We start from the raw sequence: 27,757 nt of genomic DNA, 5'->3' as shown, positions 1-27,757 counted from the left end.
ATAGTATACAAACAATATATATATATATATTTTTTTTTTTAACACACCCTCAACCACTCTCTCATTCCTGGGCTGATATATTAGTGTTCACCCTGGTTAATGTGTATAAGCATTTCACATTCCTCACCTCTGTCCCATTCTGGCTTGAACCTGCCCCCTCTTTCTTGCTCTACTCCCACTGTGCATATAAAAACCTTTAAAGCCACTGGCAAAAACAGATGTAAAGAAAAAAACGGAACTGAACATAACATTTTGGAGATGAGGGATGGAACTCTCTAGCTCATTGGTGCTGGTTTTAGTCCTGGCTGTGCTGGTATTATTCAGATGGAAAAGAAAGCCAAGTGGACGTTCTTTGCCCCCAGGGCCGCTGGCACTGCCACTGATTGGAAACTTGCCAATAATAGACAAGCGTGCACCCTTTAAAAGCTTCATGCAGGTAAGAGAGAAGGCAGGACTTTGTGTCTGAATTGTATGTTTTAAATAGAATCATGTGAGACGTATCATAATTAAAATCGTAAGGATGTTGCAGTGTTAGGCAGGTGTTTTGCAAAGTGCAATCATCTGCACTAATGAATTAACTTGAAATTTTGATCATTTTAACTTTTCTAACATTCTTTTACACCTCAAGATGCTTAGTGATTTATACCTGTTGCTTTTACTATACTGTATGATTCATTAGAATGTGGTCTACATGAGGGGGAATCACATAAGAGAGACATACTCTAATGTCTGCTGTAGGTGGTGCTCAATGACCAGGGTACAAACACTGAAAAATGGTAGAGAAGTAGGCACTGCCCCTGCACACATCACTATAGGATTGGCAGTCTAATCAATTCTGTCTTTGAAAATGAATTGTGCCGCTCCATCTAACTTTGGTGGCTTTTGTCTGCACCATAAAAGTGTATAGATGTAGTTGGACAGCGATAAAGACTTGTGAGATATAACGTTGCTATTATTTTTATTATTACTACACTCAATAGTTTTTATTATTATTATTATTATTATTATTATAATTTTTATAGTGTGGGGTCAGATCAGGGAAAAATTCTTCAAATTCTTATATTCACACTGGTAATATTGATCACTCATGGAGACAATCATGCCGACATACCATTAACATCACTGATATTTTTTTGATTTATAGTTTAATTGAATTACATATATTCTGTATATTTTATCTTTTTTTTTTTTCCTAGCAAGGCAGAAAGGTGTGCCTACAGCTGGTCTGGGGTCTTTTCTGATCTCATCTAGGGCTCCATGTTATTCGGCAATGCTTCAGAGCAAGTCCTCATAAAAGCTTCTAATGTCTGCAACATCAAATGTCTGCAACGTCAAAGTCTGCTGAACCAAAAGCAACATTAGCCCCACCCTAAGTGGACAATGAGGAGAAACAATATTGTATTAGTTGTTATCTAGTTGTTATCAGAGAGTAGTCTATTTACAAACATGAACCTGTCCCAGTCCTTTGAATGAGACGTTAACACGTCTCTGTGGTCATTATTAATCCCAGGATGTCCTTTGGAAAAAGAGTAGGGGTTTAACCCCGGCATCCTAGCCAAATTTACCCATTGGCCTCTGTCCATCATGGCCTCCTAATCATCCCCATAAATACTGATTGGCTCTATCTCGGCTAACAGATTTTTGTTATAAGAACGTTCCCATGATGGTAACATCAAATTAACCAATCATTCATCAACATCTAAACCTCTGTTAGTTCTCAATAAGAACTTCTGTAGACGTATGACAGAAATAAAGTCAATCTGGTTAGTAATAAGTGAAGCTGGTAATGCTGTTGTTTAATCCTCTTCTGATGAGATCTTGAGAGATTTAATGTCTTCTTTTATCTTCAGTTGATTTCATCTAAGGCTGTGGCTGAAGAAAGTTGTAGTTTGTGTTCTTATTTCTCTTTCTTTCAGTGCTTGTTCACAGCAGGTGTTTGAGTGATTGAAAGAATGTTTCAGGAACATCATTCTTACCTTTAAATAGCATTCTACTAACATTCAGGAAACTGGACATTTTTATGTTCTTGGAATATGCTACAAATCAACGTTCCTAGAATGTTAAATTGTTAATCAAAATTAAGTTGAAAGAATGTTTGAGGAACATCATACCTTCAAATTCCGCTACCGTCAAGAAAACTGGACATTTTTTACGTTCCCAGAGACAACACTGAATATTTGGAGAACGTTCTTGTAACCAAGCTCTGTTAGCTTGAATCACTCTGTCTCCTCTTCACCGATAAGCTGGTGTGTGGTGGGCGTTCTGGCGTACATTCGTGGTGGTTGACGAGATATAAAAGTGTTAAAGTGCTTTGAGTTCCCAGAAAAGCACTATTTACATGTAAATGTAATGAATTATCCAACCTTGCAGCTGTGTGATAGCAAAGTCTGTTTTCTCAACAGTGGAGCAAAACGTATGGGCCTGTGATGACGGTGTACCTCGGGCCTCAAAGAATGGTGGTTCTGGTCGGTTATGATACCGTGAAAGAGGCTCTAGTGGACCAGGCAGATGACTTTGCACCCAGATTCCCCATTCCCTTTCTAAACAGAGTTGTGAAAGGCTATGGTACAAGTGATGCTGGTTTACTTTTGTTTTATAAACACATACTATCAGTTCGAAATAATTTAGTCTAGATTAAATGTTTGTAGGTCTGATCGTCAGTAATGGTGAACGCTGGCGTCAACTGAGGCGGTTCACTCTCACCACACTGAGGGATTTTGGAATGGGCCGTAAAAGAATGGAACAGTGGATTCAAGAAGAGAGCGAGCATTTGCTGAAGAGTTTTGAAGAAACCAGATGTGAGGAACTGACAAACACGATCCATTTATTATATACTAGGATTTGTATATCTTGACAGTTCTGTGCTAAAAAATGATAATGGTAAGGTTTTCTCCTTTAGCTAAACCAGTCGACCCAGTCTTCTTCCTGAGCCGGGCTGTGTCCAACGTGATCTGTTCCCTGGTGTTTGGGCAGCGCTTTGATTATGATGACAAAAGCTTCCTGCACTTGCTCCAGATCCTCTCCAGACTTGTGCGCTTTGCCAGCAGCCCTTGGGGCCAGGTAAGCAGAAGAGACAGGACACAAGAGAACTAAAAGAACAGGGAAGTATTATTTAAAATTCTGTTTAGGACCACTGCAGCTGTGCCCTGGAACAAAGAACTTGATGTTTAAGAAACATAAATAAAAAGATCGAGAACGGAGGAAAGATTGAACAGAGTAAATTAGCAAAACCTCTTTAGCTAAACCTCTTCTAAACATTTTTTTTTTCCCTAGCACAGGTCAATTGTCAAAATCCTAACATTTTGACAGACAGCACCCAAACCGAAATTTGAACCCTGTATGATTGATTTGAAATGCCCTTCATAAGGAGAAGCTTCATCAACAGTCACTCTTATGCTCTCACATGAATACACACAAAATTGTAGCACAAACTATTTGTAAGGGTGTGTTCACACTTGTAGTTCCCTTTCGTTGTCACTCCGAGTTACGTCGGATGACGACGAATGGGGTTTCGCTTAGAAAGCCTCTCACCTTCGAGTATATAAAACGAGCCAATGGCAATGAAATGCCATGGGTCTGCGGAATTTGCATAGCGTATCTCCGCCCCACGCAGGGGGTATATAAGGAAGTGCGCGAGCAACATGCAGATATGTTTTCGCTTCGGAGCCAAGTTCAGTACTTCACTCCACAAGCCTTCTGAGTGTCATCTCAAATCTCTTCGAGACGAGCGGCTCTTCAGTGTGTTGGTGTGACGGCGGTTTCCAGCGAGATCGCATTTCCTGCTGCTGATTTGTGCAGTAATCTGCCGACAGTGAGTGTGTTTCTCCCTGGGCGCTTCAGCACTCTGCTGAGCTTTTCCACCCTCTAAAAGAGCTGCACGCGGCACGTCTTTTTCAAGACGGTTCGCCCGTGTATTTTCTATTTCCTGGATGTGTGTGCGTGATTCATCTGCCTAACGGTCGCGAACGCTATTTTGCGTGTTTGGCTTAATCACGCTCGGCAGCGCTCGTTGATGAGTCATGTTTTCATTGCGGGAACATGACCATCGCGATGTTTATAGATCGAGACTCAATGATCTCCATGTGAGTAGAGTCCCCTCTGCCACACCCCAATTTATCTCTTCCTCGAGAAGGGATACTTTGGCTGGTGGCCAGGGTGATCTGAGGGTTTGGTGTGGCACAACAACCGACGAGTCAATTCCTCGGGCCACACCCCCCTCCACATCGCAAACCGTGGAGCTTCCGTGTGTGCCTGGTTTCTTTCGGGGACCCAGTGTTTCATTCGGGGCTCTGGCGGATGGTGACATGCACTCACAGCATCACAAGGCGGGCTTGATTCCTCTGGAAATGAAGTTTCGACTGCGTTGCCTCCCACGGGAGTGCCATCGTTGCCATCGTTGTGGCCCCGCCCTCCCCCTGAGCGCTGTAAGCTTCTCCCGGACGTGCATCAGGACGCCTGCGCTGCGCGAGAGTCCACGTGACTTTTGCGGCCCGCGGGTGTCCTCCGCCTTCGCTGCTTTCGATCGCACGGCAATCATGGTCTGTATGTTCCCTGTCACTATCGTGGCACGGTCATGCAGTGCTGTGTGTCGCCTGCGCCTTCGATGCAGTGCTGTCCCGGGAGTTCTGTCCGAACCGGCCGCAGTGGAACGCTAGTCCTTCCCTGGCCAACCCTGGCAGAACACGGAAACTCTAACCACGCCCCTATGCTGGGACGCTATGCCTCCCATGCCCGGCCTGGTTGTTCCGCCACGCACACTGCTGACCTCGCTCAGGCGACATCAGTACCTGCGTGATCCTGGGTCAGGTGATGTCCACTAGTGTGGTCCAGACATGGGCTTAGCCAGGTTGATGTGGGGGTGTCTGAGAGTTCATTTTCTAAGCTCCCCCATGTCCCGGGCTGGGCTCTTTGGCGGTGTGGCTTCGACCACCTGAAGTAGACTCGGGTCCTGCACCGATGGTCATCCATCCGTGCGGTCTCCTTAGTCTGCTTCCCGCCAAGGCCCCCTCCATGCGGTTGCTCCCCTCGGGTCTTCACCGGCCCTGAGCAGGAGCAAGTCGCAGGAGGGCGGCGCTGCCCGTCTCCGCCCCTTAGACTGCCACGCCAGCCTAAGCAGCACTCCTGAGAAGGGCAGCCTGGTCGTCGGTGAGGTTGAGGATTGCGCCCAACAGTCTTCGCTCACTCTATAAGCAGGCTGAGGACCTTCTGCACCGACGGTCATCTGTCCGTGCGGTCTCCTTAGCCTGCTTCCCGCCGACACCGCCCCTCTGCGATTCCTCCCCTCGAGCCTTCACTGGCCCAGAGCACGAGGAGGTCGCAGGAGGGTGGCACCGCCTGTCTCCGCCCCTTAGCCGGCTAAACGCCATGCTAAGCAGCACTTCTGAGACGGGCAGCTTGGGGTTAGGGCAGGAGCTGGTAGCAGGGCCACTCCTTCCCCCGGTGGAGGGCCGGGGGGAAAATTCTTGTTTCAAGAACTGATGTCCCTTCCTCCAAGCCCCATCCTCCCGCCCACGGGCCATGCTCCTCTCATCCCCCTCTGTCGCCAGACTCCTGCCAGAGCACGCCCTCGTGGGACGCTGGTCCTCCCCTGGCCTCCTCTGGCAGGACGCGGTTAATGACCGTGCCCCCGCACAGGGCCGCTAAGCCACGGCTTCTACAGCTCTTACTTCATTGTACCTATGAAATCTGGTGGGTTACGGCCAATCCTCGACCTGCGCATCTTGAACCGCTCCCTTCACAGGCTGCCGTTCAAGATGCTCACGGCCAAACGCCTTTTCGAATGCGTACGGCCACAGGATTGGTTTGCAGCGATCGACCTGAAGGACGCCTACTTCCATGTCTCCATTCTTCCTCGACACAGACCGTTTCTTCGGTTTGCTTTCGAGGGGCAGGCATACCAGTACGCGGTTCTCCCTTTCGGGCTAGACCTGTCTCCTCGCGTCTTCACGAAGGTCGTCGAGGCAGCCCTTGTTCCCCTACGAGAACACGGGGTTCGCATCCTGAACTATCTCGACGACTGGCTGATCCTAGCTCACTCTCGAGACCAGGTTTGCGAACACAGGGACCTTGTGCTCCGGCACCTAGCTCGTCTGGGCCTTCGGGTCAACTGGGAGAAGAGCAAACTCTGCCCCGTGCAGAGGATCTCTTTTCTCGGTATGGAAATCGACTCGGTCGCCATGTGCGCGCAGCTTACGAGCGAGCGCGCGCAGTCACTGCTGACTTGTCTTCGTCAGTTCGAGGGCAAGAGTGCGGTCCCACTGAAACTCTTTCAGAGGCTCCTGGGGCATATGGCATCCGCAGCTGCAGTAACGCCGCTCGGTTTGCTTCATATGAGACCGCTTCAGCTTTGGCTTCGCGATCGAGTCCCGAGGTGGGCATGGCAACACGGCACGCTCCGAGTTCCAGTGACTCCGACCTGCCGTCAGACCTTCCCCCGTGGTCGAACCTCAATTTTCTACGGGCCGGAGTTCCCTTAGAACGAGCTTCCAGGCATGTTGTTGTATCAACAGATGCCTCCGCCACGGGTTGGGGTGCCATGTGCAATGGACATGCTGCCGCGGGCTCCTGGACAGGACCCCAGCGCCTTTGGCATGTCAATTGCCTCGAGTTGCTGGCTGTACGCCTTGCCCTGCACCGCTTTCGGGCGTTGCTCAGGGGTCAACACGTACTAGTCCGATCAGACAATACCGCCACAGTAGCGTACATCAACCGTCAAGGTGGTCTACGCTCCCGCCGTATGTCGCAACTTGCCCGCCACCTCCTCATATGGAGTCAGAAGCATCTGAGGTCGCTTCGAGCCATTTATATCCCGGGAGACCTGAACCAGGCAGCCGACAAGCTGTCTCGGCTTCGGCCTCTTGCTGGAGAATGGCGACTCCATCCCCAGACGGTTCAGCTGATTTGGGATCAGTTCGGGGACGCACAGGTAGACCTGTTTGCCTCCCACGACTCGTCCCACTGCGACCTGTTTTATTCCCTGACCGAGGGCACGCTCGGCATGGATGCACTGGCGCACAGCTGGCCGCGGGGCCTCCGCAAGTATGCGTTTCCCCCAGTGAGCCTTCTTGCGCAGACCTTGCGCAAGATCAGGGAGGACGAGGAGCAGGTAATTTTGGTTGCCCCGTATTGGCCCAACCGCACCTGGTTCTCAGAACTAGTACTCCTCGCGACAGCACCTCCCTGGCCAATTCCTCTGAGGAAGGACCTGCTTTCTCAGGGACGGGGCACCTTATGGCACCCTCGTCCCGATCTTTGGAACCTCCACGTGTGGCTCCTGGACGGGACGAGGCAGGTTTGAGTACCCTACCACCAGCGGTCAGGTCCACGAGACATGCCTATGCGTTGAAGTGGAACCTCTTCGTCAACTGGTGTTCTTCTAAAAATCTAGAACCCACGAAATGCCCCATCAGTGTCGTGCTTTCCTTCCTGCAAGAAGGGTTGGAGCGAAGGCTGTCTCCCTCCACCCTGAAAGTGTATGTTGCCGCCATTGCCGCACATCACGACGCAGTTGATGGTAAGTCCTTAGGAAAGCACGACCTGATCGTCAGGTTCCTGAGGGGAGCCAGGAGATTAAATCCTCCTCGTCCTCCCCTCGTACCCTCTTGGGACCTCTCAGTGGTTTTAACTGCCCTGCAGAGTGCTCCCTTTGAGCCTCTGCAATCAGTGGAGCTTAAGTTCCTGTCAATGAAGACAGCACTCCTGGTTGCATTGGACTCCATCAAGAGGGTAGGGGACCTGCAGGCATTTTCGGTTGACGAAGCGTGCCTGGAATTCGGGCCGGCTAACTCTCACGTGATCCTGAGACCCCGGCCTGGATATGTGCCCAAGGTTCCTACCACTCCCTTTCGAGATCAGGTGGTGAACCTGCAAGCGCTGCCTTTGGAGGAGGCAGACCCAGCCTTGGCACTGCTCTGTCCAGTACGCGCCCTTCGTGCTTATGTAGACAGAACGCAGTGTTTCAGGACCTCAGACCAGCTCTTGTCTGTTATGGTGGGAAGCTGAAGGGAAAGGCTCTCTCCAAGCAAAGGTTGTCTCACTGGATAGTGGACGCCATTGCCTTGGCTTACCAGCAGCAAGGTCGACCGTGCCCCCTTGGTGTGACGGCCCACTCCACTCGAAGTGTGGCATCCTCTTGGGCTCTAGCGCATGGCGCCTCGCTAACAGACATCTGCAGAGCTGCAGGCTGGGCGACACCTAACACATTCGCGAGATTCTACAATCTCCAAGTAGAGCCAGTTTCTTCTCATGTACTCGCTTCAACTAGCCGGTACTAGATTCTGCTCAGGTGTCTTCGCTTGCTCGCCATTCCTCTCCACGGACGGGATACGTGCGATATTTTCTCAGGTGAGCCTAATAAGCCCTGAGTCTCCTCCAGCACTGACGACGTCAACGCCAGAGTTATGCCACCGGCAGCTTTCGCGCTTGGCTAGGTGCCTCCATGTGCATGGTTCCCGTCCGGGCGACCCCCACATGTGTATTCCACTGTAAGCCTCTTGAGCATGTGTCTTTCCCTTGGCAAGCCACCTTGCCACCCCTGGGGTTGAAATATTCCACCTGCGGCTGGACACCCCAGTGTTATTCCGTATGCAGCCCTTCGGGGTCATATGTGTATTCCAAGTCCCCCCCTTCGGGTTGGGCATGATTGCATATTTCCACTGAGATATGCTTCCCAGTGTACCTTGGTATTCCTGTGTTAAGTAGGAGTCCTTCGTCCATGCCAGTCTCACGACAGGGAGCTCAGACTTACGCAGGGCACTGGAAGACAGTCGAGAGGTGGCGTGATTACACTGGGAACCCCATTCGTCGTCATCCGACGTAACTCGGAGTGACAACGAAAGGGAACGTCTCGGTTACGTATGTAACCCTCGTTCCCTGAGTAGGGAACGGAGACGTTACGTCTCCCTGCCACTTCCGCTGTACCGCTGGAACGCCTGAGTTCAGTCTCGGCTCCTCAGCGAAGACATATCTGCATGTTGCTCACGCACTTCCTTATATACCCCCTGCGTGGGGCGGAGATACGCTATGCAAATTCCGCAGACCCATGGCATTTCATTGCCATTGGCTCGTTTTATATACTCGAAGGTGAGAGGCTTTCTAAGCGAAACCCCATTCGTCGTCATCCGACGTAACGTCTCCGTTCCCTACTCAGGGAACGAGGGTTACATACGTAACCGAGACGTTCGGTTTGCTTGGTCCAATATATATAATATATATATTACACACACAGTTGCGGCAGGTTTGAACTTTACATGTAGTTTTGTCCACTTGACAGACACTTTTATCTAAAGTGATTTGCAATTCATTCAAGATACAAATTTGTTACTATCATGTGCACTTCCAGACCATCAAACCCATAACCTGGCATTGCTAAAGCTATTCTCTAAACCAGTGTTTCCCATTCTAGGTCCTGGAACAGTCCCGTCTCTGTACATTTTGTCTCCCTTATCTAACACACCTGATAAGTGAAGTGACTCTCCTAAAATAAGGAGTCAAATAAGAGCAACATACTGTAGTGCAAATACATTTTTTAAAATGTATTACAACTCAATTTTCTCATTCTCAACAGCTGTGCAACATCTTCCCTCGACTAATGGAGCACTTGCCAGGGAGTCATAACACCATGTTAAGAGAGATAGACGACATCAGATCCTTCATTATGAATAAGGTTAAGGAGCATGAGCAGAATTTAGACTTCAATGACCCAAAGGATTTTATTGACTGCTTCCTTAACAGATTAAATCAGGTATCTAATGTTTACAATGATTGTATATCAGTTTTTGTCACTGTCTTTTTGCTGTGTGACACAAAAAAGCAACAGTAGTATTTGTAAGATTCTGGTGGGTTTGCTCATCAACCATGACACTCGCTGAGAAAAATGTTGCAAGTGAGTGATACAAATGGCTAAATTGGTGATACTGGTAGAGTATCGTATGGCTTGAAAGGCTCTCTCAGATTCGAGAACCAGAACGAACTGTTGTATAAATAAATAAATATATAGAGTATATGTGTGTGTGTGCATGCATGTACAGCACAAGTTAACGGTACATTGAAGGACTGTAGCCTACATATAATTTATGTTCTACTGTTTCTTTGTGTGGTACAACAGGAAAAAGACAATCATGACACAGAATTCCACAAAGATAACTTGATGGCGACTGTTTTAAATCTGTTTGTAGCTGGTACGGAGACCACCAGCACAACTCTCAGATATGCCCTGATGCTGTTGATCAAACATCCCCACATACAGGGTAAGACAAAGGTTACACAATTAATGTCAAACCTAGTGTGATGCTATCATTTGTTGGGGTCTACATTGTCTCACGTAGCCTCAAGGTAGGGGTTGCACCTGTCATTCACAAGTTCATACTTATAATGAAATTTAAAATATAATGTAAATTCCACACTTTGTAGCCTCACATAGCCAGAACTTTGAGTGATAGCACGGTCTGGGCTCTTTAGCTGCTTCAATTGGCTAAGGACCACCCACTTAGAGGTATTCTGACTGACATGTAAAGCGATCAGTAACAGTTTGTGTTGTTTAACGTCATGTTTAGTGGTGGGTAAATGTCACTACAACAACAGACAGTGTTGGAGAAGCTATTTTGAAACTGTAGCTTGACAAGCTACAAGCTTCTCATAAGTTAAAGTAGTTAAGATACAGTCAAGCTACCCTATTGAAAAAGTAGTTAACTACTTTACAAGTTACTATTAAAAAGTAGCTAGCTATATTAAAACTACATTTTACAATGACATTGTATGTTACAAATAAGATAATCATTTTTAAAGAAGAATCTTTTAAAGGGGGGGTGAAATGCTATTTCATGCATACTGAGTTCCCTTTCGTAAAGGGAACTCCCGCTGCATCGATACTCGATACTTTGGGAATGCCTTCGGCATGAAGCGTCTGAAGTCAACTATGGAACTATTCCAATCTTGATTGGTGCAACGTCACCCGTGACGTCGCATGTGACGGTGATCCGGAAGCTACAAAAGGGTCACAGGAACCAGGAAATGTTAGCTTCTGGTCTTCAGCAAGCGCTCTATGTCATCTTGTCTGTTCTATTTGGTGTTGTTTGTCCCGTGAAAAGAGTATTATTTATGGCGAAAAAAGAGAAGCTATTCAGGCAGTGTGCGTCCCCTTGCCCACGTTATTTAAGCGAGGATGACACACACACGCTTTGTGTAGTTTGTCTGGGAGTGGAGCATGCACGGGCGGTGCTCGAGGGCGCTGTCTGTGCAAACTGTTTTCAATGAAAAAGCTCCGCTCCCGTTTGAGCTTGTTCGATCAATTAGATCAGGCTCGCGTTTCCAGTGCATCGGGTCCCGCGTCTGTTGAGGCAGCGCGGCGCTTGTATGCATGTGATTCTCACGTGGGGCTGGCATATGATACTGAGACGGTTGCGACCCTTTCTCAGTGTTTATTAACCAGCTCCACTGGTCTCGCGCACGGTTCGGAAGCCCGCGCTGCGGCTTCTTCCGACCGTGTTAAAGACACAGCGTTTGATTTATCTGGCTCCGAGGAGTTAGATATTATCTATTAACACTGAATCACGTGGATAGGGGGATTCGCCACCCCATATTCCCGTTAGTGAGGAGTTGCTGGAGGTTGTAATCAGGGCAGTGGTTAAATTAAATGTTAAATGGCCATATAATAAGCAGGAAGCGACTAAGAAAAATAAAATGAATGAGCGCTTCCTGCAGACCCAGTCACAATCTTCGTGTCAGAGCCTTCCCTTTTTCACTGATCTCCATACTGAGGTATCAAGATCGTGGAAAAATCCATTTTCATCTCAATTATTTTCCCCCATGTATATATTTACTCATCCATTAGGGAATCTAATGAAAATGGTTATTAGGTGATGGCTCGGGTTGAGGAATATTTTGCGAAATATTTTCTCCCCGACATTGCGTCACCCCTGATAGCTCAGACACTTCCCTCCAAATCTCGTACATCGAATTTGTTAGGGAAAGCATATATGGCGGTGGTCGAGCTGGTGCATGCCCACACACGATGGGGTTATTACAGGCATACCTGGCTGACCTCCTCAAGCAGGTGGATGATAACTGGGAGGTCTCACTCTATATTACTGAATATCGTAGAGTATCTGACTTATCTCTCCGTATTATTAAAGAGACGGCCCGTGCTATTGGCCGTTCTATGGCAGCACTAGTCGTCTCAGAGAGACATTTATGGCTTATTCGCTTGTGGATCGGGAAGAAAGACAGGGCTTTCCTTCTCGATGCTCCCCTTTCACCTTCTGGCCTCTTTGGCGACGCGGCAAGAACCGTTGTCGAGAGGCTTCAGGAGGCAGAGCGACAATCAGCTATCCCCAGTTGTCAGTCCAGGTCTCATGGGGTTGCTGCCAGGGGGCAGCCTCATGGGACAGCCGCCAGCTCCTCATATTTTGAGAAGGTTTCCTCTCGTGCCCCCCCGTATAAGGCTTGGGGCCAGAAGAAACATTCTCGCACGAAGCTCTCCATACCGAAGACAGGTCTGAGGACTGTCTCTCTGGCTAAGAAGGCTTCAACTAAGAGGTCTTGTCGTAACACGCAGACCCTTATGGGCGTTCCCCCAGGAGAGCGAGTACAGGAGTCTCGCCCCCTTATGCAGCCCTTAGGAAATCGATGTTTGCTTCCCGCCGCCGATGGCGCTTCGGGACACATCGGCTTCCAGCGAACACAAATCGCAGTATCTGCCCGAAGACGTTGCGGCACTGTCGAGTTCGCCGCCTCTCAGGAGGTCTGTAGAGAGCATATTTTGGTTAGTTCCTGCCAGTTAGCTGCTTCAGGTCACCAAAGCCATTTGGAAATTTATAGCCGAGGCCAGTCTCGAGGGACTGGTCCCCATAATGGCATATTTAGACACCCCGAGGGGTCTTCAAAATATAGCCTAGGGGGTCCTGCTTATGGTGGAGCTAATATACAAATATTATCTACTAAGGGTGGTTCACATGTCGGCCAGCCCCGAGCAGGGTCGGTTTTTGGAACAGGAAGTCTAGTCCCTCTTAACACAGGAAACCTCAAAGTGGGCTCTTCCTTGGTTACGGGAGCCCGGGTTCTACAGCTGGCACTTCATAGTTCCTATGAGGGGGGGGAGTTAGGCCTTATTTTGGATCTCAGGGTACTGGATCAACCTCCGAGGGGGTTCAGATTCAAGTTACCGACTGTCAGTCAGACCAGCTCCGAGGACTGGTCTGTCTTGATAGATCCACAAGCTCCTTAACTCCTCTTTCCCTTCTAACCCCATCACAGGAAGTTTCCGAGATCCGCTTTTGGGGGGAAAAGCGCATCAGTTCTGGACTCTTCCAGTCGGCCTAGCCTTATCCCCTCGCACCTTCACTAAATGTATGGACACGGCCCTTGCTCCATTGAGACTTCAGGGGGTCCGTATCTTATAGATGACTGGCTCATTTTGGCTCAGTCAAAAAGAACTACCAATTCAACATCGAGATGTTGTTTTGCGCCATCTGAGGTGTGTGGGGTTGAGACTCAATGTCAAGAAAAGTTCCTTAACTCCTCTTCAGAGGACTACGTCCCTGGGAGTAGAGTGGGACTTAGTCACAATGCGGGCACAAGTGTCTCCTGCTTGTATAAATACTATCTTAAACACAATGAAGAGTATTAGGTTAGGCCAGGCTATCACTGTCAAACACTTTCAAAGAGTTTTGGGTCTTATGGCTGCAGCTTCCACGGTAGTACCCTTTGGTCTGCTCCATATGAGGGCCTTGCAGTGGTGGCTCAGGAACAAGGGATTTTCTCCTCTGGGAAACCCTTTTCGTACGATCAGAGTTACGCGCAGATGCCTTCGTTCTCTTGTCGTATGGAAGAAACCATGGTTCCTGTCTCAGGGCCCGGTTTTGGGAGCACCATGTGAGAGAAAAACTCTGACCACGGATGCGTCCCTCACGGGCTGGGGTGCGGTTATGGAGGGCCGTTACACCCGAGGTACTTGGAAAGACCATCATCTCACATTGTATATTAATCGCTTGGAGATGTTGGCTGTATTTTTTGCCCTGAGGCACTTCCTTGTAGACCTCAGAGGCCATCATGTTCTTGTTAGGACAGACAATATGTCGGTGGTCTCTTATATCAACCGCCAAGGAGGTTTGAGATCTCGCCCTCTTTGTAGACTGGCGCATCAAATTCTTCTTTGGTCCCAGGACAAATTTCTCTCTGTCAGATCTATTTATATTCCTGGGGTTGAAAATATGGGAGCAGACATCCTGTCGAGGCAGGGGCTGAGGCCCGGGGAATGGCGGCTCCACCCTGAAGTGGTTGAGCTTATATGGAGAGAGTTTGGCCGGGCGGAGGTTGACCTGTTCGCTTCTCATGAGAACTCTCATTGCCCGCTCTGGTACTCTCTCTCACATCCAGCTCCTTTGGGCTTGGATGCCACGGTACAGATGTGGCTGAGGTCACATCTGTATGCTTTTCCCCCGATCGCTCTGCTCCCTGGGGTTCTAGAAAGGGTCAGGAGGTACGGAGTGAGACTACTCCTTGTAGCTCCGTACTGGCCGGCCCAAATTTGGTTTTCGGACCTTATTAGTCTCTTGGAGAGTCCTCCATGGAAAATTCCTATTAGGAGAGATCTTCTGTCTCAGGCTGATGGTATATTATTTCATCCCCGACCAGAGTTATGGAGACTATGGGTCTGGCCCCTGAGGGGGTCCCACCCATAATTAGGTTGCCCTTTCCACCGAGGTGGTCAGGACATCCATACTAGAACCCCACTCTACTAGGAACTAAACAATTAAGTTAGGGAGGGCATTGAACCCAGTTTATTACTGCCCACTGGCTTCAGTACTGGTGTTCCATCCCGCTCTCTAACGGGATCTCCTGTTCATGCTTAGGGCCTCTGTGGCGGCCTCAGTGCCCTCCACAAGCCTCTAAGGGTGTTCTCGAAAGGACGTTCCCACTGAAACTCCATGTTCCTGTAGATTGGAGGATGAATCCTGTCATCCAGCCTATTGGCATCAGGCTGATGGGTTATCCCTGGCACCCATCATGTCCTGTGGGTGAGGTATACAAATATATATTTGAGATATATAAGTATATATAGGAGAATCTATTGAGTCTGCTTCCTGCTCGTCTTACTCCCTGGAAGAGTGGTGGTGCTGCCCCCTCTTACTTGCTAGCGTGGGAGCCACTCAACGTTATTTTTGCCCGGTACTGAGGTACTTGTAGGCAATGCTAAGATTCTTCAGGTATTCCATCCTCCATCGCATGTGTCGGATGGTCAAGGTCGTAGCCTTTGAGGTTCCTACATTAGGACTCAGGCTGAGAGGAGTCAGTCCATCTAGTTATGCATCAAGGGTTAGGAGCTATTCCCTTTATTAAGAGTACAGTTGGTTATCTAAAACCACTCATATTTGAAGTACAAGGTGCGCTTCTGCCTTCACCTCTCATCTAATATTTTCTACTGTCTGGGGCTCCCAGCCATGAGGTCAGTCGAGCCTCCGGCTCCAGACCTCCCCTTCTTGCACCAAATCTTATGACAAGCTAGTTTGGATCTGCCCTCTACTCATTCTATCGTCCGTGAGTGTACCAGATGCTTTATACCAGGGCGTTTTTTTCTCTCAGTGTGGCGGCGTGGGTATTCGTTCCCCAAAGTATCGAGTATCGATGCAGCGGGAGTTCCCTTTACGAAAGGGAACGTCTCGGGTTACGTATGTAACCCTCGTTCCCTGAGTAGGGAACGAGACGCTGCATCCCTCGGCCACACTTTTCGCGCCCCTGAGAACGACTTGCTTTGACCAATTAGAAGCTAACATTTCCTGGTTCCTGTGACCCTTTTGTAGCTTCCGGATCACCGTCACATGCGACGTCACGGGTGACGTTGCACCAATCAAGATTGGAATAGTTCCATAGTTGACTTCAGACGCTTCATGCCGAAGGCATTCCCAAAGTATCGAGTATCGATGCAGCGTCTCGTTCCCTACTCAGGGAACGAGGGTTACATACGTAACCCGAGACGTTTTTTTACACTGGTAAAGAGTTGGATTCCCATGCTAAACATGGACAAAGTTTCAAAAACTAAGTTGTACGTTTGAAGGAGTATTTTTGTTCCAAAAATACTCCTTCCGGTTTGTCACAAGTTTCGGAAAGTTTTTTTCGAGTATGGCTCTGTCTTACGTAAGATAGGGCGGAATTTCCTTATATGGGTCCTAAGGGCACTTCTCCGGTAAGATCGCGGCCGCGCGCGCACTCGTAGACCAGAGCAAGAGAGTGAAAGCAGTTCGCCATCAAAGCGCCCTGCCCGGCTTTTGGGAAGTCAATGTCACCAAAGAAGTGTGTTTTTGGTTGCCAGGGCAAGACAACCCTGCACAGATTCCCAAAGAACCCAGCGTTAAGGAACCCGTGGATGGAGTTTGTTTTCCTGAGCATAAACGGAGTTGTGTAAAGACTGTTGTTCCCTGCATTTCGACGATGATTGTTTTATAAACAAAGCCCAGATCTACGGATTTGCAGATCGTCTAATGCTTAAGGATCGAGCAGTCACAATGATAAAAATTCGCGGTCGTGCGTTGGAACCGGACGGTGAGTAAAACTGTTTGTTGAACAAATGTCTCTGTGTGTTGTCACTAGCTTGGCGCGTTAGCACAGCTAAGCTTCGCCCACACGGCCCGCCCCCAGCCGCTCGTTTTTTTCCGGAAAGACTTGGTACAGCCTATCTTTATGTTAAAAATTTAATAAAACAAAATACTTTTTGGAGATATGAAGGATGCAATATTACTCTATAGGTACTCAAGATTAACAGGAGATTGAGTGAAAATGAGCATTTCACCCCCCCTTTAAGGTAAGATTTGGGGTTTAAACAATGTAATACAATACCATTATGATTTCAAAGAATATTGTTTAATTTTGTAAACTATCTCAACTGACTGCAAGAATAAATGCAAGTACAAAATGTTAGCAAATTAAATTGGATACACAGGAGCAGTCAAAAATGCACGATAAACTCACAGCACATGCAGTGATTAGGCTCGCAGCATTCACTGAGATGCGAATCATAAGCTTCTTGTGTGAACACAGTGCGCTTCACTCTGAAACCAGCCACAACCTATTTAATTAGATCACAGCCTTTGCCGTGTGACAAGCTAAGCTACATCGTGATTTTGTTTTCTGTTCGATTAACAGATACTATGCCAAAGCAATGGTTCAAAACACAATGTTAGTGACCTTTTAGGTTTATTACAAAACTGTGGTGGGACAGAAAAAAACTATGATGGGTCATTATTGTAATTAAATCAGAAATAGACATTTGAAATAGAGTGCAATAAAGCAGGATAATTAAGTAAGTAAGTAAGTAAGTAAATTTTATTTGTATAGCACATTTAAAACATAGCAGGGCTATCCAAAGTGCTGAACAAAGTAAAAACAAATAGAATAAAACATAGAAACAACCAAACTAAAACAGACAGAAACAGCATCAGGAGATAATTAAAATGCCAGGGAATAAAAATAAAGTTTTCAATTTAGATTTAAAAATAGCAATTGAAGGTGCAAGGCGGATGTCCAGAGGCAATTGGTTCCATAGACGTGGGGCGGCAACAGCAAAGGCTCTATCTCCCTTAGATTTTAGACGGGAGCGAGGGATAGATAAAAGAGCCGTGTCTGAAGATCTTAAAGATCTAGTGTGTGCAAGAGAAGTGAGAAGATCTCTAATATATAAGGGAGCATGATCATTAAGAGCTTTAAAAACAAACAACAGAATTTTAAACTGAATTCTAAAATGGATCGGGAGCCAATGAAGCGAGGCTAAAATTGGGGTGACATGATCGTATTTCTTTGTCCCGGTCAACAGCCTTGCAGCTGCATTTTGGACCATCTGGAGCCGAGCAAGTGATGACTGAGGAAGACCCAAGTACAAGGAATTACAGTAATCCAGGCGAGAAGTAATAAAAGCATGAATAACCTTCTCCAAATCGTAGAATGACAAAAATGATTTTAGTTTGGAAATTAACCGCAACTGATAAAAACTATTTTTTACAAGGGAAAATGGTTAACCAGTTCCTTAGTAAGATTATTTCTCAGTTTTGGTGGGCCAAAGACAATAACTTCTGTTTTGTCCTCATTAAGTTGGAGAAAGTTAATCGATAACCATTCCTTAATGTCCCGAATACAATCCATCAAGGTCTGAATGGACTCGCCGGCTTTCAAAGGGAGATACAACTGTGTATCATCAGCATAAAAATGGAAATTAATATTATGCTTCCCAACAATATCCCCCAGTGGACGCATATACAAGTTAAAAAGAAGCGGACCCAGGATGGAGCCCTGAGGTACTCCACTAAAAATAGGGGTAGAAGATGAAGAGAAATTGCCTATCTCCACAGAAAAGGACCTGTCTCTAAGATAAGAACTAAACCACTTCAAGGCTATACCCTTAATACCAAATTAATGCCCTAGACGCCTAATAAGAATATTATGGTCAACAGTATCAAAGGCAGCTGTAAGATCAAGTAAAATCAAAACAGCATTTTTACCAGCATCAACTGCAATTAAAACGCCATTGAGCACTTTTAGCAAGGCAGACTGTGTGCTATGATGGGCAGTAAAACCAGACTGAAGAGGTTCTAATAACTTGGCTGTATTTAAAAACAGGTTCAATTGAGACAACACGACTTTTTCTAAAAGTTTTGATAAAAATGATAACTTAGAGACAGGCCGAAAATTATTCATGCAACCCTCATCCAAACCATGTTTCTTAAGCAAAGGCTGAACAACCGCATGCTTAAAACTATTTGGGACTACCCCAGTGTTCAAAGATGAATTAATCAACACTTGAACACTGGGGCCGATTATAGGAAAAGCTGCTTTTAAAATCTCTGATGGAATGACGTCAAGTGGTGTGGTCGTTATCTTCATCTTGTTAACCAGGTCATTTAGTTCTGTTAAAGAGACGTGCTGAAAATTATAAAAGAAAAACGGACTAGCCAACGAATTCAAAAACTGATCTGAAAGATGTAAAGTGAAGGATGAACGAATAAATGCCACTTTATCAGCAAAAAACTTAAAAAATTTCTCACAGAGTTCTGCCGAGGCTTCTCTGTGAAATTGGCAACTTGGATTAATTACTGAATTTATTGTAGAGAATAAAATCTTAGGTTTATGGAAGTGTTTAGCAATTAATTCGGAAAAATATTTTGATCTAGCTAACTTAGCAGCATTCTGGAACATAATCAGACACTCTTTAAAGATCTCAAATGACACAGTTAACCGATCGCTCTTCCACCTCCTCTCCGCTTTACGACAAGCCTGTCTGAGTGAACGAGCATTGTCATCCAGCCAATAATAAAGTTTTCGCTTTGGTTGTTTCATCTTCAAAGGGGCAATCGAATCTAAAATATCAGAACAAGCTGCGTAAAACAGAGAAAGTATATCGTTAGGGCCATAGAAAGACTCAGCATTCAAGATCGACGACTCAATAGTATTAGCTAGATATTTCTCACTAAACTGAGAGGCGGTACGAGGGTTTATAAAGCGAGAAATAGCCTGCAGGCTTCTTAACCAAGGCTGAACTCACCACAGGAATCGTAAAAATAATGGGCTTATGATCAGAGAAGGAAGCATCTTCAATAAATACATTATCTACAGGGATCCCATATGACATAATAAGGTCAAGTGTATGACCGCGGACATGTGTTGGTTGATTCATGTATTGCGTAAATCCAAATGAGTCCAAAACATTACAGAACTCAGAAACCAAGGAACGACCGGGGCAGCAAACATGAATATTAAAATCACCCAATAATAACATGCGATCAAACAACAGAACAACAGAAGTTAAAAAATCAAAAAAGTCACTTATAAAAGCACTGTCAGAGTTAGGTGGCCTATAGATGAGAGCGCAGAGCAGAGCAGAGGAAGAAGACTGTAATGCTACGCACTGTACTTCAAATGACGAGTAGCTCTGAACAGAGACTGTACGTATTTTAAGTGATTGTTTAAAAACCATAGCAACGCCACCACCCCTACCAGCAGACCTTGGGGTACTAATGAGTTCCTCGAAGACAGACAACTCACCAGCGCTGGCCCAGGTCTCCGTCAGAAATAAAATATCCAGGTCATGTCTGGTTAGAAAGTGATTTAGGATAAAAGTTTTATTGCATATGGATCTAGCATTAACTAGGGCCATATTCAAAGGAGGCTGCGATGACTGAGGCAAATCCAGATGAACAAAATCCAGTTGACGTAGATTTTGACAGTTTACTCCTCTCTGGCGAATCTGTAACGTTAACGTTACTTGTGGTTGCGGAGAAGGAGAACAAATATATGAGTGAGAAGAGTCTGGAAAAACAGGAAGATGAAAAGCATATCTATATTCCCATGAGCGCCGCATCAGATGAAGACCCTCCAGGTTCATGGTATCCAAGGGAAACTCCATCGAAGATTTGATTGCCCGTCTGATTCTCACTCGAACCCCACCACGGCTGCCTCTCTTCCTACGACGCTTCCTTAGAGCAGGAACGCAGCAAGGAAGCCAGCGAGCGCACTTCACCACAGGTTGACTGAACGAGGATCGGCAACGAGGATGCAGAGCAGGACAAAAACCGCGGTAAACTCCCATACGGCCTTGGATGTTGAGCAAGGCTTGACGATCGTAGGTCAGTCAAGTCAAGTCAAGTCATCTTCATTTATATAGCGCTTTTAACAACGTAGATTGTTTCAAAGCAGCTTCACAGAGATAAGCGTATAATTTAAGGTAACAGAGATTGTTTTGGCTTTATAGCAGAGTTAAGTTATTTTCCATCTAAAGTTAGTTTTGATTGATTTGCTTCCTTCGCAACGATCATTTGTTATTAAATTAGGGGCCGCTAAGACGACACCATTCCCTCTACACAGACTTTAAACGCGAACCTTTGAGAAACGCTGATGGCGTTCACATGCGCATTTAGAATGGGTTCTATAGTTATGTGCGTTTGAATATATGTGCGCAGGTTTGGAATTCCCTACAAGCCAAGCCTAAACAAAGTACTTGTCTTTCCTTATAAATTTTGATAAAGAATTTTATTTTATTTTGTTGCTTTGGGGTAGGAACGCGAAACAAATTTTCCCGACAACGCCTTATCTGTATAGTGGTAGAGGGATCCTCCATAGGGAGAGACTAGTTGGCACTTCAGCACTGCGTTGTCATCGGTCCAGGCGAAGGTCCTTCGTCAGATCTGGATACGGCCTGGATCCGGCAGGCTGCGGGAAAACCTCGGGATAAACACAGAACTAAAATTAGCGTAGATGCCATTCTTCTCATGATGTAACGAGTACATCAGGATTTATGGGAAGTGTTTCCGGTTCCGGCTGACCTAATCTATGCAGCCTAACATTAAATTATAGAAGTCTATAATGTATTATGTGAATGCTAGGTGTGAGGTGTGAATGCTAGATGTGTCTTTAATCTGGCTTTGAACTGACAGAGTGTGTCTGCTTCCCGGACAATGGAAGGAAGACTGTTCCAGAGTTTTGGTGCTAAATAGGAAAAGGATCTACCGCCAGCAGTCGATTTTGATATTCTAGGTATTAGTAACTGGCCGGAATTTTGAGATCGCAATAGACGTGACGGACTATAATGCGTTAAGAGCTCGCTCAAGTACTGCGGAGCTAAACCATTTAGTGCTTTGTAAGTAATCAGCAATATTTTAAAATTTATGCGGTTTAATAGGGAGCCAATGCAGTTTTGACAGAACTGGGCTAATATGGCCATACTTCCTGGTTCTGGTAAGAACTTGAGCTGCTACGTTTTGAACCAGCTGTAGTTTGTTTATTAAGCGTGCAGGGCAACCACCCAGTAGAGCATTACAATAATCTAGCCTTGAGGTCATGAACGCATGAACTAATTGTTCCGCATTTGTCAATGAGAGCATATGGCGTAATTTAGATATATTTTTAAGATGGAAAAATGCAGTTTTACAGATACTAGACACGTGACTTTCAAATGAAAGATTGGTATCAAAGAGCACACCCAGGTTCCTAACCGACGACGAAGACTTAACAGAGCAGCCATCGAGTGTTAGACAGTATTCTAGGTTATTACGTGAGGAAGTTTTTTGTCCAATAATTAGAAACTCTGTTTTTTCAGAATTTAGAAGTAGGAAATTACGAGTCATCCAATTTTTTATATCCGCTATGCATTCCGTTAATTTTGTGAATTGATAAGTTTCGTTAGGTTTTGAAGAAATATACAGCTGAGTATCGTCAGCATAACAGTGAAAGCTAATTCCATGTTTCCTAATGATATCTCCTAATGGTAGCATGTACAGAGTGAACAGCAGCGGTCCTAGTACTGAGCCTTGTGGTACACCATACTGAACTTGTGATCGATGAGACATCTCATCATTTACTGCTACAAACTGATAACGGTCAGATAAGTATAATTTAAACCATGCTAGTGCATTTCCCGTAATGCCAACATAATGTTCTAATCTATTTAAAAGAACGTTGTGGTCAATGGTGTCAAATGCAGCACTAAGATCGAGTAACACTAATAGCGTTAGCGTAGACTACATGGTCCCAGTGCAACACCATGCATAAAACAAACCGTACTGATGCCAGACGAACAGGTACAGCAGGTACCACAGGTACAACAAGGTGAGACCGACGAGAAAGACGGCAAGCCGGGTACACTGGCGCCATCTTGGAAAAACGTAGTGCAACACCCCGAGTGGAGTGAGCCCCCACCCCTAGGGGGCACGGCTCGCCTTGGGACTGGTACGTCAAGGCAATAGCATCCACTATCCAGTGGGCCAACCTCTGCTTGGAGACAGCCTTTCCCTTCTCTTGACCTCCAAAGCAGACAAAGTGCTGCTCTGAGCTTCTGAAGCTCTGAGTGCGGTCCACGTAAACTCGCAGTGCGCGAACAGGGTGCGCAAGGGCTGGGTCTGCCTTCTCCAGGGGCTTTGCTTGCAAGTTCACCACCCGGAAGGGAGTGGTGGGAACTTTGGGCACGTATCCAAGCCAGGGTCTCAGGAAGACGTTAGACAAGGCCGGTCCGAATTGAAGCCACGATACGCTGACCGAAAATACTTGCAGGTCCGCCACCCTCTTGAAAGAAGCGAGTGCAGTCAGGAGCGATGTCTTTAAAGACAGAACTTTAAATTCAACTGACTCTAGAGGCTCAAAGGGAGCTCTCACCCTGATGGTTGAAGTGTTGTCCGTCCGGACCAGTTCATGCTTGAATTTGGTAAAGACCTGGGGAGACAGGGACAGCCCGAAGAGGAGGACCTTGAACTGATATGCTCAACCCTCAAACGCAAAGCGAAGAAAGGGACTGTGTCGAAAGGAGAATTGAGACATGAAAGTACGCATCCTTCTGGTCGATCGAGAAACACATGGACGGAAAGACATCTTGAAAAAGAAGCTGACCGCCCGTGCTGCTCTTTTAGGGAAACTGCTTTTTTAGCTTAAGCACCCAGGGATGAATTCTGCGCTATCTTTGCCCAGCGCACTGAACCATCGCTGGAATGCGGCTTCACACCAGCCGAGTAGAACCCACGACGAGCTGAAAGGAAAGCCAACAGTAGCAATAACAATTGCTGTTTTCGGAGGAGAACTAATAGGAGAAAAATTAAAAATGAGCAACCGCTTGGCTCCGAATCAAAATATGAATGAAGTGAGTGTGAGTATGAATGTCTGGGTGGGTGTGACTCAGCATGCAAATCACACTGGCCAATGTCCATTGTCTCATTTTGTTACCACTTGGAGGTGATTGGGCTCCCAGGCGAGACCCCATTTAAGTCAATATCGACGTATCGTCGAACGTGACTGAATGAATGGGAAAAGACTGGGGTGCAAACATATGTCATTCACTCAAGACTGACGTAAAAGTTAAAGCAAATTGCTAGCGATCGCGCTCGTGATCAAAGGCATAATAAGACGAAGGCGACAGGAAATCCCAGTTGAGGTGAATTTATTGTGCAGACAGTGCAAATCCCACAGCAAAAAAAAAAAAAAAAGTAAATAAATAAATAAATAAATAATAATATGTATAAGTCTTTTTGTGGGAATGTAGCCACAACAGCAGTTGTGTAGTTTGGAAAACAAACCTTCTAAAACACAAGCTTCTATTGGTTTACTTCAACTCCACACAACCAACCTGACCCTCTACTCACCATGTACTAACTCTGGCAGCCATTCATAGTCTAGATAGTTCCATAGATATCATATAATAAAGGATTATATATGGATATATGGATATCTATGGATAGTTCTACAAGACGGGCTTTGGTTCTACTAGCGATTTGATTGGAGACCAACAGCCAATCACAATTGACCTTTAATTTTCCTATTGGTTGATTTTGTGGCACACTTGTAACGCTGTTGCAAGTTGAGCGAGTGTGTGTGTCAAGAGTTGAGCGCGCACAGAATTAAGAGGTTGAGAGAGAGAGAGAGGGACTTGACAGGAGCGCAGAGAATAAGTTTGTGAGAGAGCACCTGAGTAAACTGCATGAGAGGGGTTATTATTGCACGTTAATATGGATAATAGCAAACAAGCAAATACATTTATTGAGCACGGAATCGTTTTTTCTTTGCTCAAACGTTTTTTTTTTTTTTTTGCGATTGTTAATTTCTGTTCAAAATATAATGTAATGTGCTTGCAAAATATAGTTCTCTGTGCTCAAAACTTACAATTACTCGCTCAGGATTGAGGCACACATAACGCCATACCAACTGGCCCCTGGTCCTTTTCACAGCTTATTCTGGTCAAGAACCGGACACTTAGAAAGAAAAAGACTGTCACTTTTCTTTTTCTTCATTAATTCCATTGAACTTTTCACAATTAAGAGAGAGAAAAAAAAAAACCTTTTTGTGTTTGATCTTTACAAAAACGTTTTTTATTGTGTTGCTTTAGGGCAAATGCAAAGGGAGATTGACAGAGTTATTGGAAAGAACAGGGTCCCTACAATGGACGACAGGAAGTCCCTCCCCTTTACTGATGCTGTGATTCATGAAGTACAACGTTTTCTTGATATTGTCCCACTAAATGTTCCCCATTATGCCATGAAAGACATCACATTCAGAGGTTATTTAATTCCAAAGGTAACAATTAACCACATAATACTCAGCTGTTTATTTTATTGTATAGCTGTTGAGTATTGTTGAGTTTGGAAATATTCATATAATTTTAAATAAGCTTTCATTCTTTCAGGATACAGTGATCATTCCCCTGCTGCACTCTGTCCTCAGGGATGAGGTACAGTGGGAAACCCCTTGGACATTTAACCCAGAGCACTTTCTGGATGCCAATGGCAGCTTTAAAAAGAATCCAGCCTTTTTCCCCTTTTCTGCAGGTAAACTCTGGACTGTCTACAATCTCACACCAAACACAAGTTTTAAAGTTGTTAATTCAAAAAATAAAATCACATATTGTGAAAATGGTTAAATGTCTTAAATTTTCATATAAAAATGGCATTATTAAAATTTGTTCTTTTGAAAATCAGTCCTTAAAAAACAAGCATTAGTCAAATAATGTTTAACACAGACCTATAGCACTATAGAATAGCTCCAGATGTACACAAAGCTTCTTCACGCAGTTTAACTTTATATGAAGTAACTCTGAAGTAATTTTCGAAACAAGTAGCTTAAATTAGTCAATGTGGATCATTCTTGTTCAACACTTGTTCAAGTTCAACAAGCTTGAATCCAATGTGACATTGTAATAGGAACCAAGTAATGGGCACAAAAAATGTCTGGCCCAATTAAACAGAGGCAGAGTGAATACAAAAAGTTTGAAGTATAAGTGACTATTTATCCAAATGTGCAAAATCCCAAAAAATCCTAACCCAAATATATAACATTAATGGAAAAAATTAACAAAAAGGGAATAATCTTATCCAAATAAGATTTAAAAGCAATAATGCCAAATGCAAATTTTCCAAAAAATAACTTCCTCAAAAAGAAAACCAAGAAAGACTGATCAACAAAGTACAAAATACCTGCAGCACTCAGACCACACTCTCCACTGTAGCAACCAACACAGACTAACTCCATTAAACACAGACAAGCACATTTATACTGGCGGCAGCACCATTACCCCATGGGGAGGGACAAACTCACATTCAACACTTTACACATTTTCTCATAAATATAGAGTCTAGAAGAAACATTTTGTCATACTGTTCAAAATAGATAATCTACTCTCTAATGCAACAGTTGATATAATTTACAATAAATTGAACAGGAAATAACAGAAGCAACTCGGCCGCGTTGTCCCTGAAACACACATCTTCAATTAATAGACTGGTAGATTCCAATCCTTAGCAGAACCAAAGATTCCCACCACCGTTTCCCCGTCAGACCACTAAAATTATGGGACAAACAATACTGCATAAAGACAACAGGTATTTCATTCACTCATTTCGACCGGTAATCATAATAAACTCTTATGTCAGTAAACAGTCTCTCTGTGTGTGTGAGTGCATTTATTAACTCAAGTCCATGTTAAATGTGCGGTCAATCCGTGACCGTCACAGACATCCACACAGGGAACGAATGCCTCACGCAAAACTCTAGACTGCATTTCTTGAGCAATGTAATGAAACCAGCTGAAGGATATCTGAAATTGTAACTTAAATTGGAGCAATATGATAGGCATTGTATTCCTAAGTAGATCAGATACTGAGTATCGACTGGTGAAGCTTAACTGATGTGGCCTGTCTGACTGACGCAATGTACTTAACAATATGCTAAACACTTAAATGCAAAACTAAATATTTATATATAAAAATAAATGATAAATAATTATTTATAAATAAATAAAAATGCATCCATCTCACAACTGCCTGTTAGAAAAGGATTTTGTGACATGTCACTAGTTCACATCCTCTGCATTCTGTCTCTGCAGGTAAACGCGCTTGTGTGGGTGAGTCTCTGGCTCGTATGGAGCTCTTTCTGTTCATCGTGTCTCTGCTTCAGAAGTTCAGCTTCAGTAGTCCAAAGGGTCCAGATGGCATAGACACCAGTCCTGAACTCAGCAGCTTTGCCAACATGCCTCGATTCTATGAGCTCATTGCCTCCCCCCGCTGAACAAAGAAACATGACCATAATTCATACTAATTACAAGTTCTTTGAAGCTGGATCAGTTTAGAGAGTATTTGTATATAATTTGTTTAGATATTTTATTTAACACATTTAGAAAAACACCATTATTTCCAATTTTTGCTGTGAGCAATGTTCTCGTTCTTATTTCAGAATCTACAGGTTTATTTGAGAGCTGTTGTGAAGACATTGAGGGAAAGTATTTTTTCTGGAGTCTGTTTCTGATTCTTATATGTATGTGTGTTACTTGCTCCTGGGTGTCAGTCAAATGTTCCATTAATAAATAGCTCAGCAGTCTGCAGTCAACACCAGGATGAATTACTAGAAAGGGCATTTGGAATATAAAAGGAGGCACATTGGTCAATTTACCCTAAGATGTACTGTAACATTGCTGAGATTGAAGTCAATTTTTAATAAAAAAAAAAAAAAAAATCAAGGGTTGGTTCGCCCTTCGCCGTCTGTCCTTTACTCATCCTCATGTCGTTCCAAACCCGTAAGACTTTCATTCATCTTAAGAACAAAACTTAAGATGTTTTTAAATGAAATCTGAGAGTTTTCTGTACCTCCATTGACAGTCCATGCAACTACCACTTTGATGCTTCAAAAAGTTCATAAAGAGATTGTCAAATAAATCCATATGAATTGAGCGGTTTATTCCAAACTGTCTGAAGAGACACGGTTGCTTTATATGAGGAACAGAATTAATTTAGGTTTTTATTCACATATA

General features: G+C 45.0%; 1 protein-coding gene and 1 long non-coding RNA gene across 2 annotated transcripts in view; one reads left to right on the top strand and one right to left on the bottom strand.

The window, feature by feature from the left end:
• Positions 1-27,757, bottom strand: part of LOC307166921 — a 293,883-nt gene that overhangs the window by 204,401 nt on the left and 61,725 nt on the right. The gene's annotated exons all lie outside the window — the stretch shown is intronic.
• On the top strand, positions 168-27,615 carry LOC307166903 (cytochrome P450 2G1-like). Its single transcript, XM_079885663.1, has 9 exons — positions 168-436; positions 2,403-2,565; positions 2,649-2,798; positions 2,900-3,060; positions 9,566-9,742; positions 10,106-10,247; positions 24,845-25,032; positions 25,142-25,283; positions 26,837-27,615. The coding sequence occupies exons 1-9, from the start codon at positions 266-268 to the stop codon at positions 27,016-27,018; spliced, it is 1,476 nt and encodes a 491-aa protein (XP_079741789.1). The 5' UTR covers positions 168-265; the 3' UTR covers positions 27,019-27,615.

The sequence above is a fragment of the Squalius cephalus genome, assembly GCF_949319135.1.
Source record: "Squalius cephalus genome assembly, chromosome: 11".
NCBI classification, from domain to species: Eukaryota; Metazoa; Chordata; class Actinopteri; order Cypriniformes; family Leuciscidae; genus Squalius; species Squalius cephalus.
This window is presented reverse-complemented; position numbering and strand designations above follow the sequence as displayed.

What these genes read in the sequence shown, in the direction of transcription:
- LOC307166903 (XM_079885663.1), top strand. Translation starts at nt 266, where the DNA reads ATGGAACTCTCTAGCTCATTGGTGCTGGTTTTAGTCCTGGCTGTGCTG. An exon ending in CCTTTAAAAGCTTCATGCAG is followed by an intron (nt 437 to 2,402) that starts GTAAGAGAGAAG and finishes TTTTCTCAACAG; the next exon opens with TGGAGCAAAACGTATGGGCC. An exon ending in CAGAGTTGTGAAAGGCTATG is followed by an intron (nt 2,566 to 2,648) that starts GTACAAGTGATG and finishes AAATGTTTGTAG; the next exon opens with GTCTGATCGTCAGTAATGGT.